Consider the following 21,324-nt stretch of genomic DNA (forward strand, 5'->3'; position numbering starts at 1 on the left):
TACATGTATATGCAGATCTTCAGTATAAGACATTGTTTTTTTTTTTATAGTTTTACTTTCTCTGTCGTATTTTGTGAAGAAGATGTAAAATGAGGAATACAATATATGGTGATTACTTTCACGTCTTAATATTGAACTAAGTTTATAAAAAAAAATAATAAATGAAAGCGCACTAATGTGCATTGATGTGGTGGTTATCTACTGTTCCCTACTATACTCTGTCAGGGATTGTGTTCTTTTAGTGCAAATCGAGAAGTGGTATCGTTCACATTGTTTCCCGCACAGGTTGCACACACAATTGTCCGCTGCTCGTGGTATCCTTGTTTGATACACAGCTTGTGGTGGAAACCATGTACCGACAGTCTTGTTAGGGCGCTGCGTAATTCCTGGTTCGGTCTTGTCCAGCTGCGATCGACCATGGCATCTGTGAAGTAGAAGTCTTCCCAGATTTCGTCTCTCTTTCTCCGTCGATCTTGTAGAACTTCTTCTGATTTTTCTGTTGATGGCAGTAGCAGTTGCGAGCGTAGATCCTCAATGAGAAAGGTTTCTCTTGCAAGCTTGTATACTAGGCACGATGGTGTGTGTATAGATAGGACTAGAGTTTTCTTTAGGAATCTCGCCTTTGTTGCTTCTATGATTTCTAGGGCCTTTTTGGAGAGGCGTGTCCAGGTTATTGCTATTCCATAAGTCAGGATTGGTAGAATTTTTGCTGTGAATAAGGCCATTGCGGTTTCCAGGGATAAGCTCTGTAGTTGTGTGATGTCATAAACTGCTTTTGTCGCGGCGATTGCTCTTTCTCTTGTGTGCATATGGAAGGATGTGCCGGTGGTTTGAAGAGTCACTCCTAGATATTTGAAGTGGTTCACAATCTGTAACGTCTTTCTGTCGAGCGTGATGTGTTCTTTTGCTGCTATTTTGCCTCCTTTTCTGAAAATAATTTGTACAATTTTATTTTCATTTATTTATAGGCTGTTTATATATGCCCAGCTTGAAAGTTTGTTTAAAGCTTTCTGTAGTTTGTGGGGGTCCTTTGACCCCAGTATCATGTCATCAGCATACATGTAGAGGGTGATGGGTGTGTCTTTTAGTGCATCTACAATGTCTGATGTGGCAGTATTGAAAAGGAAGGGGCTTAGGGGGTCTCCCTGCAGCACCCCATTTGTCTGTGTTATTTCTTTGGATGTTGCCACTGTGTCGTTTATTGTGATTTTATTTTCTGCCAGGATGCTTCTGATAAGTTTATAAATACCTAGTTGACTAGTTTCAGCTTAGGAGCCATCTTCATTACTAGTGAGGTCCTTGCGTCTTCCAGTTTCTTCATTTGTTTTGCTGAGGGTGTATTTGTGTTGTGTAGTATAATCAAGATATAAAATAATGAAAGAAAGGGATTGAAATCACATTTCATGCTCCTTCAACACTTTTTGGCAGTTATTGTAGTGGTAACTGCGTCAGCAGCAGCGATTACTGTTTCGTTGTTCTTGTAGTAGGCTACTTACTTATTGAATGATCCTCTTTGCATTATTACATGAACTTGAAAACCTACTGAGATTATGACATGACGATAATGAATTAATGAGTAATGGTGAAATAAGAAGCCAATACACTCAAAGAATACCTACCTCACCGCCGACTCATCCTCAACAAACATTTGTAATCCAGTTCAGATCATTTTGGTGGAAAGCTGCCAGCTGACTGGGCTACAGCCTGTTACTCACTTAGCCTACTCCGATAATCACTATTATGACTCCCTCTCACGCCATTTTCGTATCATTACTGTTATCGTTTTTGTCAATAATTTATAGGCAACAATAAAAACACTTCGATGAAGATAAATGTAACAAAAGTTTAGAGGAAGCTGTTGTACCTAGGGACAGTTTTTTAAATTTAAATTTTTGTATAAGCGTTTATAACTTTTTATTATTAACAACAATATCTTTGAAGTATAAAGTATCTTAGAAAAAAATAAGGTTTCACTTATATACTTTTTTATAGATTTTAAAAATTTTATTAAAGTGCTAAAGTCCCGTCGCTCTAGTTTCCAGCCAATCACGTTGCAGGTCAGCTACATTTAAATGTGTGCGTCTTGTAATTCGCTGATGAAGATGTTAACTATTTCCTAAGGCTGGATAAATACTTAATATAATCGCCCGCCATTTTGGCTCTTTCGTTGGCATTCACAGAAAGCACATGAGTACGTTATTTGCCGCTCAATTATTTGCTGAATTACAGTGCGTTTGATTTATTATCATAGGAGCTACGACATGATAATATTTAACGGTGTGGCAAATAGATCCCTCGTCTGATAGCTCGGCAACGAAAGAACAAAAATGGCGAACAATACTACCTACCTAGACTTTATAGAGCCTTGACTTCCTAAGACGTAAGCAGCAAAGAGGAGGAGTCATGCCGGGAATAACAGCATCGCGACTATACATACTGTCTCTAGGTACACAGGGGTGATATACCTTGGGACATAGGGTCATGTACCTTGGGACATAGGATGACATACAGTACCTTGGGACATGGTTCAACATAATATTAATGTAACTAATATTTTATTAAGTTTATAATTATACAAAATACAGATAATGTACTGTTTTCTAATTGTTATTAATGATAGGTTTTGACTTTAAATTTAATGTACCGGTACACTTAATAACAATAGTGATAATGTTGCTAAGTTTAAAGTTTTATAAAGTTTTAAAATAATTCTCAATTTTCTTGACAGAAAATAATATTAGCTTTCCAATTAAATTAATTTCTCATTATCCAAGGCATATCCTTCAAGTGACATTTTGAAAACATATTTCTTAATGCCTCTGAAGCTTGAACATTTTCTTTGAGAAGGTCAGGAAGTTTGTTCACAATATTTTCTGAAGGAAGGTCAGAAATTTCTAATTGCTCATCATGTAAAAAAAAAAATAAATTGTCATATTTAGTAAACTTCTTTAGATACTGAACTTCAAATTCTGTATCACAAATCTTATTACAAATTATACCGACAAAATATTTATAATTAGTCTCTCTTTCCTGCCATATGAATGAGAACTAAATTTTCTTCTCTTATTTCTTCTAAATTCGCTCGAGCAATCAACTCTGTGTCACTTACAGTTGAAATGTCCTCTTTATCATCATTATCTTATCACTAACATATTCCTCGGCTCATCTGCAGTTTCTTCTGAATTATTTTCTGGAAACGGAACTTGTGGCTTCAACTTCTTCTGTTTCTGAACTTTATCTATCATATTTCTCTCTTCTCACTCAACTTTCTTTTTCTTTCATTTACCTCGGTTTTCTCTGGTGTATCTGTTAAAACACATGCATTTCCTTTTTTTAGGATTATGAGTTATTCTTTCCTGAGAGAAGCATAATTTAGCTTTGTTGGGGTTTGTCTCTTGATTTTTAATTTGCTGCATGGCATTTCCACTGAAACTGTACCTCATAAAAGTCATTACTAAATACTGTTTTTTGATTACTCTTCATAAGAGTAACTTATTTACAAAAATATTTAAAATATAACGAGGTCCACCTGAAAACAATTATCCCCAGGTACATCAGGAGCCAGTAAAATAAATCTCAGCAAGTTTTTCAAGACTAAGGTTAGGAAAATAAGCCAATAACCACATGGATTTGTAGCTAGAATAACAGGGTTTAAAAATATAGATTTAAGTTTTTAATCGTGTATATAAAGAATTAATTAAAAATATTTCATTAATTTAAAAATTACTTACGTTTTAGGTTCGAAAACAGATTTTGTTAAATAAAATCTCTCCAGATTGCTTCAACAAAAAGTAAATCATTCACAGAACAGCTGAATGATGAAATTAAGGTCCTCAACTGCAAAAACAAAAATTCCATTACATAATCTTGAAAATAAACAAAGTGTCCCCAGGTACAACTTGTCCCAAGGTACAAGAGCTTTCACTACTTATATAACACTGCATAACAAATTTTAACTTTTTTTTTTTTTTTTGCGCTTGGCATGTGATACATGTTTTCTATATGATTTGAACCTCCTAAATACGAATATGACAATAAAAAACAGTTGTTGGTTATGGTTTTTGAGAAATTTTCGAATTTATATCTATTAAAAAAACTGCTTTATATAATGACAATAAGGTTAAATACTCACTGTTCAGAAGATCATAGCTTTCTTTCTCTGCATTTTCTATTATACAGGGGATCAGGTACATCACGAGCTAAAGTGCAATAATAGTCTGCTAGCATATTGGTACTCTACTGTCCTTAGTATCTTTTTTATATAATTGAAATTTCTTGATGAAAGCACTCACCATTCTCATCACTGAAATCGCCACAATTCTCGGGGAAAAAGTCAAGATGGGAGTGAAGGAAGTGAATTTTCAGGGCCATGTTACAACCCATAGTTTCATATGCAAACAGTAAATTTTGCACTAGTTCTTCATAGTTATCACTTCTATGGTTACCCAGAAAATTTAATACAACCTCCTTACTGCAATCCAGGCAGCTCTCTCTTTTCCTTCCAACAAAGATTCGAAGTGATTGTCCTTCATGATTTCTCTAATTTGTGGTCCATTGAAAACTCCCTCTTTTATTTTTGAGTCACTAATAGCAGCAAATTTTTCCTGGATATGTTTAAATGCTTCCGTTTCATGATTCATCCCTTTAACAAAATTCTTCATTAACCCTAACTTAATGTGTAAAGAGGGTAAAATTACTTCACTTTGAGGTACAAGGGGTTGATGTATAATATTTTTCTCTCTTGGCTCTAGTGATTGTCGTATTGACCATACTTTTATTTTATAATGCTTATCTCGAGCGCGACTGTCCCATTCGCACAGAAAGTAACAAAATTTTGTGTACCCTACATTCCAAGAAACACAATATAAACCATTCGTACTTTGAATATTATCATTAAAGCACACTTTAAAGAAATACACGTCTTACACAGAATAATAACACCACAGAAATCTCCTGGTAAACTGAAGCGATTTCATACAGAAAACCTGTTTCTCTCCCTCCAAATGGAACCGAAAAGGGCAACCAAACAATTTCCACTTCTAGAAGTGGATTTGACAGGGTGGTCTGTTGCAAAATATAAACTACCGTATAGTAATGTTATTAAAGCTCACAGTGAAAGAAATACACATCAAGTAAACTCAAGTGAATTCATACCGTGAACCTGTTTCACCTCCTCTAAATAGACTCGTAAAAGGGCAATAAAATAATTTTCGTTTCTACAATGCTTCTAACATGATGGCCTACTTATACTAATATTGTTTTCACATATTGGGTCGTCACATTTCTAAAATAAAATATTTACACACGAAATAAAGGGATTTCTTAAATAAAATGCATAGAAAATAAATTATATTGTGCATCTCGAAAACCCGAACTGATGGAACATTTTGCTTGTTATTTTTTAATTCAGGAGGTCGAAATTAGTAAGAATTTGTTAGTTTTAAGTTTGGCGCAAAATGACTGTTGACCAGTGTAATATGTGAATATTTGTCTCATAAAATGTATTTTCTATTTTTATATAGACAAACCTGAAATTGATACATCGCCCCAGATATCTAAGGCTGCGAGCAACACAGGGGATACAGGACGGCTTATTTGCAGAGCAGCTGGTGCTCCAAAGTTGCGTTTCACTTGGTCAAGAGAGGGAGCTACCATCCCTGTCAATACTACTGAGAAATATTACATTGACTTCCACCAGGTAAGTTCGAAATAAATACAGACCTTTCATATCTGAATTATATTGTTAATTCTAATCGTGTGAAGTGTCACGTTTTAACACAGAGGAGAAACAAATGTGTACCGTCTCAGACGTAGGAACTGTAATGTTGGTACTTTGGGTAAGAATTCATTTAGTATTGGTCTTTTCAGTTTTACTCTCTCGTTGTGTGAAGTATAAACGGAAAAATTTGTGATGCTACAAAAAATTAATTAGAGATTTACATGGAAATACATATTTTCAGTATCACTGGAACTAAAAATGTGATTTCAAGCATGCTGTTACCTGTGTACAGCTATTTCTACTATAGGCCTACTGTTCAACTTACTTTTGTTTTCTCTTGTATGGAGGAGCTCCCTCTTGAGAAATCCATTCCCAACACGAGACACCTACCCTGCCACTTCTGGCATTGGGAGCAGTGTATTTTTCCTCGTGTTTGGTACCAGATGGACAATAAACAAGAACAGTGGAAAATCGAACCTTGTCTGAAAAGATAACTCTACTCCAGTCACGGTCAAGATTTTCCTCTGCAAATGCCAGTTGATCTATCTTATGTCCATCTGTAATGATATCTTTATGAGCGGCCTTTCGCAATCTTATTCCAGCACTCTTTGAATGGTTTCTAACATTCTGGATGGGGCCAGAAAAATTAACAGCAGCTTTTAAGTTATGGAAGTATGAGAGGGTTCTTTTCAACCTCCTCGACCAATCTAGCATCTTGCTGTGGTATGGCAATACGCCTTTTACCACTACCAGGTTTGTGCTAGAAAGTAACGGATGCCAAGTAATTTGCAACCCACCTCCGAGCAGTCCGATCTGGGACATTAAGCTGTCGTCCAGCTTGAGCAGCTGAAAATCCACACTCAGTAACTAGGTGGACTAATGCTTCCCTCGTTCCTTCGCTTCCGTATGCCATGGTAGTTGCTAGTCAAATGAACTTGCGTCTAGTCCTGACTGATCAAAGACCTCCACTTGAGTAAGTAGTGAGAATTTCGCTTGCCAGGTGTTACAGTTTTTCGTGTTAATAGAAACTTTTGACGCTGCTTTCATATTAAAATGCTGTGTTAATTATTTTATTAATCCCTGCTGCTTTATGCTCTGTTGCCTAAGTAACATTCAGTAAATATGTTGACGGTTAAATAATTGGCAAGTTGTGCTACAGGGAATATGATTATTATACTAATTTAAATCCGTGATCATCAGGGCCGAAATGTAGTAATTGTAAACAAGAAGAAAAACCGTAATTCTAATGACAAAATATATTCTGATTTCCTAGAATTATAACCACAAATTTTCACCAATTTTGTAATTATCTCTGAGTAACATGAAGTAACATAAGCAAAATTATTTGATTAGCCTATATTACACTAAAACGAGTTGTAAAAAAAAATGAAAGAAAGGACAAACAAATAAGTCACTACGGAGATTCAAAATTGAATTGTCTACATGGAAGTTAAGTAGCTTAACCACTGCTCCACTCCAAGTATGCTGTGGAAGTTTTAAAATGCTGTGTTAATTATTTTATTAATCCCTGCTGCTTTACACTCTAGTGCCTAAGCAACATTCAGTAAATATGTTGACGGTTAAATAATTGGCAAGTTGTGCTACAGGGAATATGATTATTATACTAATTTAAATCCGTGATCATCAGGGCCGAAATGTAGTAATTGTAAACAAGAAGAAAAACCGTAATTCTAATGACAAAATATATTCTGATTTCCTAGAATTATAACCACAAATTTTCACCAATTTTGTAATTATCTCTGAGCAACATGAAGTAACATAAGCAAAATTATTTGATTAGCCTATATTACACTAAAACGAGTTGTAAAAAAAAATGAAAGAAAGGACAAACAAATAAGTCACTACGGAGATTCAAAATTGAATTGTCTACATAGAAGTTAAGTAGCTTAACCACTGCTCCACTCCAAGCATGCTGTGGAAGTTTTAAAATGCTGTGTTAATTATTTTATTAATCCCTGCTGCTTTACACTCTAGTGCCTAAGCAATATTCAGTAAATATGTTGACAGTTAAATAATAATTGGTAATAATTAATTTTCAAGTTGTGCTACACGGAATATGATTATTATAGGCCTACTAATCTAAATCCGTGATCATCAGGACCTGAACGTAGTAATTGTAAACAAGAAGAAAAACCGTAATTCTGATGACAAAATATATCCTGATTTCCTGGAATTACAACCACAAATTTTCACCAATTTTGTAATTATTCTGAGTAACATGAAGTAACATAAGCAAAATTATTTGACTATATTACACTAAAACGAGTTGTAAAAAATGAAAGAAAGGACAAAACAAACAATTCTCTACAGAGATTCGAAGCATGCTGTGGAGGTAGCCCAAATCAGCGCCTTGTATAATGGAGTTAACTAAAGTGGCGCACGGAGGTTTACGGTAGTGAATTGTGCGCTCATCCAAAGGGACTTAGAAAATGTTCACTGCTCAAGAGACTGGCCACTTTCATTTTGACCAAGTGTACACACAGAACATTTCCAAAAATGTTTGGTCGGAATAAGAATTATCTCAGAATTATGCTTGAAATCAAAAACTTCTTCAGACAAAATTAGACATGGCTTACTTAGAACATATTGGTATAATGTTAGTCATTTATAAAATAAGTGGAGAAAGTAGAATTGATTTACTTACAGAATATACTGTACATGCAGGTAAATGTAACATCGAATAAATTAAATTTAAGACTTTTAATACGAAGATAACTGGTTCTTTTCCTGAATTGTTTTATTTTCTTTATTTTTCTACCCTCCTTTTTATTTCTTTACAAAAGAGGTACAATATCTGTAAATAAAATATGTACAATATTTAGTACCAGTATACATTCTTCTTTTGAATAATTATTCATACACATTCATAAAATGAAAGTACCAGTATACATTAAATTCAAACATTTTCTTATTATACTGTCTTTGAAAATATACATGCCTCATTTGTCTTATATGAAATATTTTGGAACGTTTCAGGTTGACATTGTGACATATGAATCAGTTCTATTGGTTAAACATGTACGACCTTCAGATTATGGCGGTTACGAGTGTGTTGTAAGGAATGAAATGGGTTTTGCTACAACGACAGTGAAGCTGGACGTCACATCTGCACCAGATCCGCCAACATCTCTCACTGTTTTAAATGTGACTCATGACTCTGTATTACTCGGATGGGTTCCAGGCTTTGATGGTCAGTAATTATTACACGACTATTTTGTACCTGAAAGTATGTAGTCATAATACTTTTAGAATTCTAAAGTAGCATTTTAATGTCATTAAAAATAACTTCTGTTTAAACAAAGCAAACATAAGTTGTCATCGCCATAATTACTAATGGCATAACAGCTGTTTGAGTCTTTACCTTTAAAGAACTTCACGCCTATTCTTGTTCTTTACAGCTTTCCTCTCCCACTTTCTTGTATTCAATGGCTCTATTGATATTTCCTATGTCATATTCCCACTTCATGCGTGTTCTGCTTAGGTCTATATGAGTCTATTGTCTGGGAAGTTCTATTTCTTTATGTTGCTTGGTTTTGCAGCTATATGACAGTAAAGCTGCATCTACACAGTTCAATTTTCCATGCGCATATGCATGCAATCTGGGAAGAATATTGAAAGAATCAAGTTTAAAATGGGCGTTCTATTAAGATGCATGAAGATTTTGTGTCTACATGGTGCGCCGTTTTGAACGTCATATTCACTACATATATAGGGGAGACTGTTGTACCTTTAGCATAGTGTACCTTTGAACATTTTTTGTTTTTATTTTTTGCTACTACCTAGAGGACTAAAACTGAAGTAGATTGTAGGGAAAGTCGCTAAGTAGCTCTGGTCATAGTTTTGGTTTGGTTTAATGCAAAGTGTGAGTTCTGTGAACGAAAGAATCTATTTTAGTACCAAAAGTAAATATTTCGTTCATTGATATATGTTATCTAACATAAAACCAGATTGTATTTGCTACCATCCATTAAGTACAATGTGTTCCATATCATCCGGTGAGTAATAACACATTTTAATTTCCATGATTTATCACATGCTCCAAGGTACATAATACTATTGGTTTTTGCTTTATTTTATTTTAAGATCATGCCACGAACTAAATCTGGAATTAAGAGGTCCCACAATTGATCTGGATGCCTTGAAGAAAGCTGTTGAAGCAGTTATTGCTCCTCCAGGACATAAAATTTCAATCAGAGCAGCCTTCTCTGGTTTATGATTGCAAATACATTTTAAATATGATTCTCAGTTCTTACAACTATATTCCCACCTATATTACATGTGTTCCAACTTACAAGAGGGTATGTTCTAAGGTACATGAACCTGTTGTACCTTTGAACATATTACATTTTATTTTTTCCATCCTTAATAGTTGTGTAGAACAGTAAAATATATACCGTACACGAAGTTGTAAAGGAATCTTCAATAATTGTTTAAAGTATTTTTTAATTTAAAAAATATCATTTCCCAAAATTAAAAAAAAAATAAAATGTGAAAAGTGTTTAAAGGTACAACAGTCTCCCCTGCAGTATATATTAATATTAAATATCAAACTTACACGCATAGCTTGAATGTGTAAAGTTGAAAGTAAAATTGAACCATGTAGGTGTACCTTAATGCAGTCTATCTGCAATCCAGAAGGTTAAATTAATAGCAATAACTGTGGTGATGGTACATAATGATGTTTCACACTGCAAAGATTATTGAACATCAGAATTAAGGTTACAAGATTATTTTAATGAAATGTAGGACACAATGGTTTAAAATGTAGGATATTGTAGGATAATGTAGGAAAATTGAACATCAAAATCTATAAAGCAACTAAAACAGTCGTATATTATAATATGCATTTATTTTTAGATTTTCGTAACTATCAACGAACCTCATCAATTATACTTCTCTCAAAAACTAATGTTACGCAAAACACCAGGTTTCTTTGAAATATAACTTAATCAAGAAACTTAAGTCTTTAAAATTTAGTCTCGTGTTAATAATAATAATAATAATAATAATAATAATAATAATAATAATAATAATAATAATGTCAGACTTCATTATAAAAAAATCTCTTCATGAATATTAAAAAAAAAATCGTACTAATGCGGCAGCCCACATGGCTCGATTAACACCAAAACATAAAAATTATTTTATTAGCTTCGTAATAGGATCAGAGGTCTAATTATGTTGCTGCAGGACAAATATACGTAAATTTACAGTAATGAAAGTTAGTGAAACGTAATATCTTGAGACACATTACATGTAAGGTCATTTCAGATGGAGTGATAAAATAAACAGTAAAATATTTGTGGAATTCTATATGTAACACATGTTATTGATCATATTTAACCTATTTTTATTCTCTTACTGTCACAGTATAATTGTTAATATAAATTTAATGTGAAATTACACTTTAAATCACATCTCTACTCCTAATTTAGGTCAATGAATTGGTCTCTTATGGGTTCTGTTAAGTTATAGTGTCGTCATTAAATTTGTTTTCTACTTGGACAATATTTTAGAATTGCTTTTGAAATTGTACAATTCTTGCATTCTGTTGACATGTTGAACAAGATTTCTCTGTCTAGACAGTGTATCTTCTTCTGGTGTATGATTTACATCTTACAAAATATACATAAGTACTGGTACCGATTTTTATTCCATGAAATCTGAGTAAAAATACCGATACTCCATTATTATTATTATTATTATTATTATTATTATTATTATTATTATTATTATTATTATTATTATTATTATTATTATTATTATTGATATTACTGTTGTTGTTATTATTACTATTATTATCGGTATCAGTATTATTATTATTATTATTATTATTATTATTATTATTATTATTATTATTATTGATATTACTGTTGTTGTTATTATTACTATTATTATCGGTATCAGTATTATTATTATTATTATTATTATTATTATTATTATTATTATTATTATTATTATTATTATTATTATTGTAAATGAAATTATATAGATGTTCCTATATTAGCAATATTGTTTTCTTTTAGAATACCTGTATCAGAATTTATTCCAGCTGACAAAAGAATAATAGATCTATATTATAGCAAACAGATTCATTGCATAATCTCAGTACAGTAGGCCTACAGGTTTTTCATTCTTACATAATTATGTAATTATTCTAACTTTACGAAATCCATCTTTCCTTTGATATAGTAATTTCTTATTGTTTCTGTTACTGGTATTTCCTTGTAGATGATAATTCTGTTTTAAATCGTGATTTTTAATAACAGGGCTTCTTAAAACTACTTGTAATTATTGTAATTGGAACTTGTCATCCAGTCTGATTCATGATAATTATGACTATATTATTATTGTTGTTATTATTATGGTACTTAAATAATGAAAAAGATAGTGTCTATAAAAAAAAGCCCCAGTTTGAGAAATGTATTATTCAAAAGTCATGGTATCTGAGTATTAAGTTACGTTTTTTTTTTTTACTCATAATTATGATTCAGAAGACATCCAGGTTTTGTTGACATTATAATAACTCGATGTGAGTGCCTGATGTGACGAAATAAACACCCATGCTGTATTCGAACCCCTGCCAGACTTTGGTTAATATATCAGGTGCCACTGTGGCCGCAGCTTCTTCAGTGCTCCTAAGCGACTTCGCACAGGTTACATGGAAGAGGAAGCACAAAGGCACTGTTCTTCATGTAACCCCATAAGAAAAATTCGCATGGACTTAAATCAGAGATCACGGAGGCCATGTCATGAAGGCACTACATAATTTCTCATTTGTTCCATTCACCATCCCAGAAGCACATAACTGAGGTAGGCACGAACTTGATGGTGACAATGAGACAGTACTTCATCCTGCTGGTACAGGTAAACGTCAGAATCCTCATTACAGGTTATCGAACCTGCTGCTCAACAAATTCCAGACTGCTGAGCATCCGGTCTTTCCCTGTGGTACAAACAACTTGACAAACTGGTTATGCCATTTTGTAATCAACTTCCTTGCGAGTGCCTTTTTTTTCATATTCAGCCGGAAAATAATTTTGCAATTGCGTAGTACAACGATTTCTGACGAATTGTTATTACAATACCACTTGCGACCAACTAGGTAACTGCAGTGCAAACAAAAGCTGGATGGCGTGTTCTTACATGTGAGACCTGTTGCATGCTTCTATATGATTATATACCACATAATGTACTGTACTGAAAGTAGGACTTTATAGACACTGTGTACATTACTGTAACTGACGTGATTGTATTGTTACAGGAGGTATGGAGCCGTCATACAGGATACGTTACAGACCTACTGCTGCTTTTGGTGAAGGATACAGATATGTGGATGTCATAGGGAACATCACCAGTTTTACCATCACTGGACTTGCCATGGCGACAGATTATACGATTAGTATTATGTCGTTCAACAAGCTGGGAAGCAGCAAATACTTGCCAGATACATTAAGGGCGAAGACATCCAGTGAGTTGAATATTCCTTTAGATAAATTCCCATGTTATAGAATCCGTAAACACGAACAATAAGGATTCTGTTTGTGTGACAGTGAATACAGATTTACTGAATGAAAGAGAAATGTACGACATTTATTTTACTTTTTCATTATTCGAAGTGTATAAAGAGATAATATTATGATGTTGCAAAAAGTCGAGTTTTAGATTTTCATGAATATATAAATTTTCAGCGCTCTTGACACCGAAAAATTGTTTTTGGGTGTCGACTATCTATTTACCTGTATACAGCAATATCTCATAAACTATTTTATTTATAATCATTCGGTTCCGGACAATTGACCACAGAAAATTGGTAATAGAGACAATTCGCCACAGATAGACAATTTGCCACACTGAGGTACAAAGATAAATCCAAGACTTCCAGAAGCTCTATATTGTGCGAATGGATACAGAGATTAATTGTAAATTCCACTAAGTATGTGACTTGCTATATACATGTAAATTTGGCTTCAAAAAATGTCCTGCTATGTTGTGGCCTACAGCTCTCAAGTGCCGGATGACGGTGCCTTCTGCCTTGTACCCCAGGTATTCTTTAACTATACATGATATTCGTCTGTCCATGTCGATTACTTCCGCATCTTTTTGGTAGGCCGCGAAACCAGGTGGCCTGGGTTCGATTCCCGGCCGGGGTAAGTTACCTGGTTGAGGTTTTTTCCGGGGTTTTCCCTCAACCCAATATGAGCAAATGCTGGGTAACTTTCGGTGTTGGACCCCGGACTCATTTCACCGGCATTATCACCTTCATCTCATTCAGATGCTAAATAACCTGAGCTGTTGATAAAGCGTCGTAAAATAACCTACTAAAAAAAAAAAAAATTTTTGGTAGGAGAATGACCACCTTCCAATCTCTCTATGCATCTGTCCACTTCTTGCACTTCCAACTGCAGTTGTTCCAGCACGTGATACAAGGAAGGATGCGCTTTCCCGATTAATAGGTTCAACCTCCTATGCCAAGATTCGCATGTATTTTGCCTTAATCCTTCCCCAGTCTGCAAAATGCTTCTTGTGTTCAGACGGTTCTTTGACGACACTGCTTCCATCTTCTGATAACGTGACTGTTGCATTACACCCGCCATGCATGTCACAGCGCCAAACAACTCGATTCTTATTTTCTCTAAGTCTCCTGTACATGTAGCCAAGATATATTAACTTGTCAGAGCCTCTTTCTAATTTTGTGAAGCGAATTTCTTCCACCGTAGTTCCGAATTAGTTTACACCTTCTGGATTTGTCTTGTGTTACCATAGAAATATATTATAAATTGTTGCGAATTTGAGTATTACCTTGAATTTTAATGTGTGGCTAATTGTCTTTGATACGAATTTCAATTATGTGGCGACTTGCTTCTGTGGCGAGTTGTCCCCAACCCATAATCATTATCTAGAGACTGGAAATGATGCAAAAGAAATATACTGTATGTCCGCGAATACTCTGTGCCATCGAATAATCCACACACCCTAATTTTAGGAGAGAAAAAAAGAAAATTGATTGTAATTTGTCTTTTATTTACAAGAAAATAATCCTACATAATGATGCACTCCAAAACTTAAATAAAACATCAATTTGTTTTAAGAAACGTGTCATAATCTTCACATGCTGTTGTACTAGCATCCAGCACTCTACCTGCAATAGCAAATTAGGAAACACTATCTTGGATAATTTTGTAGACTAATGGAGGTCATGATGAATGGTTCCAGCGAATCAGAAAGAGACCATCCAATATCTCACCTCTCATACCATCTATGTGAGAGATGTAGAACGTTTTTCTTCTACCGACAGTTTGCAAATGGAAGAGTCCTATGAGTTGTTCGTTGACGATTCAAAAGAATAGTTGGAATCACAGACTGGGAAGAATCGTGAACGACTTGTTAGAATCGATTCATAATGTATGATTGAATCGCTCGAATTGACTTCTGAAAGAGAATTGTGTTGCCCTACTCTATGCCACACAGACTGAGGCACAAGGCCAGACAACACTATAGTATAATGGGATTCAGTGTTTGAGGCAAAGCGGTATCAACCTTATTTCAAATAATGCGCCCATTCCAGTTTTTCTTCGCTAAATTCCGGAAAAAATATGCGCGTAGTATTCGCGTATATATGGTAATATGTACTGAATTTATAACTCATGTTGGGCAAGTACATGGATCAGACAACACAGAGATTTTTTCCAAAACTCCAGTTCCAGTGTGACACTAACAAATCTCCATCATCATCATTAAAAGAGGAGAGCAACATAGACCCATCACCTGTGGTGCACCCTGGATAATATCTCACGAACTAAGTGGTCTGTGCTTCTCGGCACTAGTGACATCTATGAGCACACACTATAGAGTCGGAGTGATTAACAGCTAATTAAGGGCACTGCCATTGGACAAAACTATAGTAAACATTAATATGCCTTTATTTTAAATAAAATAAACACAGTGGCAATTTACTCCAAACTAAATCCAACTATTTTCTTCATTATTTTTTGCGGTACACAATAAAAATGAACTGGTATTGATATGGTAGCGCCTATAGTTAATTTCAAAGTAAATATGATTTCCTAGGAAAAAATTAATAATTATTAGATACAGAATTCTTTCTATGTTTGATTGTGATTTTTTACTTCGTTTTATTTATTGTGAACTTGTGCAGATGAACTACAAGTATCTACTTAAAACGCACTACTTACTTACTTACTTACTTACTTACTTACTTACTGGCTTTTAAGGAACCCGGAGGTTCATTGCCCCCTCACATAAGCCCGCCATTGGTCCCTATCCTGAGCAAGATTAATCCAGTCTCTATCATCATATCCCACCTCCCTCAAATCCATTTTAATATTATATTTAATAATAATTAAATTAGAGTCATACTTGTAGAGATTACATTTATTTATTATCATACTGTTGATCAGTGATACTGTAACAGAATACCGCACGCCATGGTACTCTCATAGTGGCCATGCAGTACAGCTATACCGAAATTTTGCATCATACTATCTTTATGATTCCATTCACTCTTTTTCCTCTCATGCCTTTAGAACGAACCTAACCCTATTCTGTCATTATCTGTTTCTAATTTAGATAATGATATAACTCACGAAACTTCCAAGTACACGAATTTAGCAACAAATAATTTTTCAGGCACCCGTGATTATCATTGCACATACAGATTGGTAGTTAGATCTGACATGTCTACATGAGAGGGGTAAGATGAGAGATCAGAAACAAAGTTTGGCACGAAAATTTAATTCAGACTGAAACAATTTCCCCCTCCATACCCACTGGTGAAATAGTCATGGCACATAATAAGGTCGCAAGACAGGTCTTGCCTCCTCTGCTGTACATGTGGAAAGGACATTGGCAAGTCTTATTGAGGAAGTGTGCAATAGCTTATTGGAATAATGTTCGACGGAACACAAGTTACTTTGTTTTATGAAACAAAAATTGCCGTTATTGCTTGATTTTTCTTTCTAAGTTTGTATTTTCACGTGATATTAAATTTATTTCACTATTGCTGTCATAACATTCTGCTCATATTGTGTCTTACTAGTAGGCTTATGGTAATTTACTGACCTACTCAAACATCAGAATCTGTTTCTTATGGTGCATTTGTTGTTGTTAGCAATCAGCAGTTTGTATTTACATTCGACGATATTTTAACTTTGATAAAAGGACTTGTGCTATTAAAGTACAACTCCATAGAACAATAATATACATTTGAAAGATAATATAATCAAATAAAGACGATAAATTACCTTGAAGTGAAAATGTCAATTATACTTTAACTACCGGTAAGAGCTTTAACTATAACATATATGCTCCGTTGGGGACATGTTCTGCCCTGCCTTCGACGTGCACGCACAATTCTGATTTATAAGGATGGTGATCCAGATATTATTAAGATTACAAGCTTGGAAAGCCAATGCTCTAGCCATTTGGCTAACGGTACATAGAACTAAACATGTAAAAAGTATCATAGGTAATGTATGTGTCACATTCACTACACCACTGATTTAGTATTTTTTTTAAGAAATACAGCTGTTTTAATAATCGAGATCAGTTGAAGTAGAAGTAATAATATCTATAACGACTCTATCCGCCATTTTGCCTCCCCTCAGTTACGTACTATGGTAAAAGTGAAAAGTGACCTTATATTAGAATTGAACATGAACATATTACCAAGTCAGTATGATGCTTTACCTTACTGCACTCCATGTGTCTACCTATCATGACCACAGAACTTTTTCATCTGTAAATCATGGTTTTCACTGTCACACATCACTTATACCGTTAGAGCATATATTATTACACAAAAACATATTTTCAAGTAGCCCTATATTGTTTAGAAATTACTAATGTAGGATACTTAATACCAACCAGCTGTGAAATTAATTGCAATATAACAGTAATAGCATATTAAGTTTTAATATACCTTATGCATGCAATCCTGTAATCAACTTTAAAAATTAATCTTTCTAACTCAACACTTAGATTGGTATTTCACTAATGATTTACAATTTCAAATAATTACTAACTTATATAAACAGCAAAAACAAAAATTATGCTGAGATACCTAATAATATTCTCTCTTTTCTATTTTAATTTAAATTAGGTTACTAAACTATATTCTACTAATAATGTATCCTATTTAACCCATGGTTTTGGAATGTAGATTTTGTAAAGTCCATTGTCTTACTACTTTCATGTTATATCCTGAAGCTAACACCATAATTCGACATATTTGTAATTAAAAAAAAAAATTATGTACGTACTACTTGGTTTCAGTTTCTTTTAATGTAAGATACATTCGTCTTACTTTCTGCTACTAACGCTAATGCACTAACTGCATGCTTGGCTTGCATTTCTTGCCCACATACAGATGAACTCCCTATCTCCTTCAAATCCCCGAGTCAGGATGTAGACTATCAGTCTGGCGAGGATGGCCGAAATGGAGTATCGGGCCTTGTTATCATAGTGGTAACAGTGGTCGGAATGGCAGTACTGATGTTGAACGTGTTGCTGATTGGCTGCTGCCTACATCGTCGTGCCAACAAACGTCTCACAGGTACGAACATTGCATGTTGATATTGTGGTTGTAGGTGAAGGAGACCATCAACAGGTGATACCCGACATCCTTCTTGGAAAAGGGGATATCCCCCGATTGGTCATCATTGGAGTGTCTGTCACAGGAGCCCTGCTTGTTCTGTTCAATGTGGGACTCGTCGCTTGTTTCATATACAGGAAGCGAAACAAGAGGCTGCGTGAAGGTACTGTAGGCAGTGTGCTCGGTGAGTGTGTGTTGTTTGCCAGTATTCCAGATCAGTGGTTCACTAATTTTATTATTATTTTAAACGAAAATGAAGGAACGAAGTAAAACAGTGAAACAAGAATTGTTTGATTCCCACGAATCTACTATAGGCCTATAAAGTGCTTTCGTGTAAAACATGCTTCTCTGTAGCAAATATTAACATTTTAAAAGAAAAATTTTGGGTATGTTACACATTGTGTAATAAATATTACAGAAAATTTGAACAATAGAGACATTATCAAAGTAGCTGGTTATTAAATAATAACCACTGAATTTGAATAATATTATAAATGCCCTTAAAGGTGCATCTACAGGCTTAAATTTTCCTCGTGTTTACGCATGCAATCTGGGGAGAATATTGAAAGAATCAAATTCAAAACTAATGTTCAGTTATGATGAATGCAGATTTTGTGTCCACATGGTGCGCTGTGTTGAACGCCATCTTCACTACATATATCGATCGTCTAGTTCAAAAGTGCGACAACTCAAAAAAACAAGTTTTGAGATATCTTCAGCTGAAAATTTCAAATAAATCACTTAGAAAGGAGCAGAGTTCTGGTTCATAAGCACGAGAATTAGAAATGAGTCAGTATTCAGGACGAGTATATCACAATCTTCCAGTTCATTATTAATGCATTTCGAAATGTACTAATAATGAATTAGTAAAGTCCATAGTTATAATTATTATTTCTGAAGCAGTTTATTTAGTATTTTTCTTTTCGGTTGTAAATATGACTTATCTCAATACTGAATCTGAAAGAGCTCCGAAAGGGGCTTTCAGTAGTATAAATAACTACAAATTGGGAATTTTTGAGTTGTCGCACTTTTGAACTGGACGATCGATATATAAATTAATAAATATTAAATATTAATCCAACACTTAGGCCTACTTGATTCGTAAAATTGTGATTGAACACTCCACAGGTACTCGTATTTGCGATAATCTTCAATAAAGCTAATCGTACTTTCCGTAATTTTCAGCTTAAAAGGTCCGCCACCACCAAACAAAAGAATTTTCAGTTTATTCACGGCCACCTAAAACAATCACCTACTCGTTACATGCTAGCCTACTTATTTACTTACTTACTGGCTTTTAAGGAACCTGGAGGTTCATTGCCGCCCTCACATAAGCCCGCCATTGGTCCCTATCCTGAGCAAGATTAATCCAGTCTCTACCATCATATCCCACCTCCCTCAAATCCATTTTAATATTATCTTGCCATCTACGTCTCGGCCTCCCCAAAGGTCTTTTTCCCTCCGGCCTCCCAACTAGCACTCTATATGCATTTCTGGATTCGCCCATACGTGCTACATCCCCTTCCCATCTCAAATGTCTGGATTTAATGTTCTTAATTATGTCAGGTGAAGAATATAATGCGTGCAGTTCTGTATTGTGGAACTTTCTCCATTCTCCTGTAACTTCATCCCTCTTAGCCCCAAATATTTTCCTAAGCACCTTATTCTCAAACACCCTTAACCTATGTTCCTCTCTCAAAGTGACAGTCCAAGTTTCACAACCATAAAGAACAACCAGTCCAAGTTCAAGAATTATTTCGGAGAGTGTGTTCAAGATTTTTACTGGGTTCGTGATTCATTCATTGTGGATTCAAAACATCTTCCGAATAATATACTCATACAAGAGGAACTAGCAGACTTAAAAGCAGACAGAATATTGAAATTAAAACTTTTCGAAGTGCCTTCAGAAACATTTTGGTTGTCAAATGTGAATACCCAGCTATCTCCGAGATGGCAGTTAATATGTTATTGCCATTTTCAACTACATATATGTGTGAACTGGGCTTCTCGACGTTAACTGAAAATTAAAACATCAAAGAGGGGGAGACTCAAACCCATCGATGAAGAAATGAGGCTTGCACTGTTAACGATTCTGCCACTGATCAGCCACCTATGTGCAGCTAAGCAAGCCCAAGTATCACATTGGACCTGTGTGAGAAAAGTTATTTACTTTAATATTAGTAATAAAAGTGCGTATTTTCTACAGTGAATTAAAGTTCATAAATTCTTAATAAATGCTAGAGTCGATTTATGTTTTATAATAATAATAATAATAAATTTAATTACATTACGTAATTATATTATGAGAGTCACATCATATGTTTCTGAGGGGTTTAATATTTTGGTGTGCAGTACTGAGTCTAGGCCCATCTAGGTGTGCCGTGAGTATAAAAAGGTTGCGGAACACTGCTCTAGTCTACTATCAAAGACTGGAGTGCTATGATATCGGGATGTTGGTAGATTTGATAAACGTATTTATCCCATGAATGAAGAAGCACAAGTACTGGAATTATCTTTTTTAACTATGTATATCTACTAATTAATTTTATTCTTGTCGTCAAAGTCCAGCTAGGCTATATTCAGTTGATTCTCACCAGTTTGCCCAAACCACTTATTAAATTTGTCGTATTTTCTAGAACTGGTTGTTAAATTTAATGTTTCAAGTTTAGAAAGTTAGCTTTTTTATTTAATACGAAATTCTCCAGGTTTTTAATATTGCAGAAAACATAATGCAAAAATGAATTGTTAACTACAAAATACACTATTAAGTAAGATACATTATTACTAAGATACCGGTACTTGTACTTCGTTTTCCTCTTTTAATACTTCTATAATATTTCATTTCTTTTGAATGGAATAAATTAGTTTTTCATTAATAGTCTTGACAATACTGATGTTTGAATCTAATTCGCAGAGAGCAATCAGTTTAGTGCAATGAAACATTAAAGTGTTCAATCAAGATGTTTTATTA

At 34.3% G+C, this 21,324-nt stretch overlaps 1 protein-coding gene across 1 annotated transcript in view; it reads left to right on the forward strand.

Moving 5' to 3' along the window:
• Window positions 1-21,324, forward strand: part of sns (sticks and stones) — a 116,246-nt gene that overhangs the window by 68,598 nt on the left and 26,324 nt on the right. Inside the window, exons 12-15 of the mRNA XM_069812584.1 lie at window positions 5,523-5,698; window positions 8,717-8,930; window positions 13,005-13,211; window positions 18,349-18,516. Of these exons, the coding sequence (XP_069668685.1) occupies window positions 5,523-5,698; window positions 8,717-8,930; window positions 13,005-13,211; window positions 18,349-18,516 (765 nt within the window). The remainder of the gene's footprint in view (window positions 1-5,522; window positions 5,699-8,716; window positions 8,931-13,004; window positions 13,212-18,348; window positions 18,517-21,324) is intronic.

The sequence above is a fragment of the Periplaneta americana genome, chromosome 16 (genome assembly GCF_040183065.1).
Source record: "Periplaneta americana isolate PAMFEO1 chromosome 16, P.americana_PAMFEO1_priV1, whole genome shotgun sequence".
Taxonomy (NCBI): Eukaryota; Metazoa; Arthropoda; class Insecta; order Blattodea; family Blattidae; genus Periplaneta; species Periplaneta americana.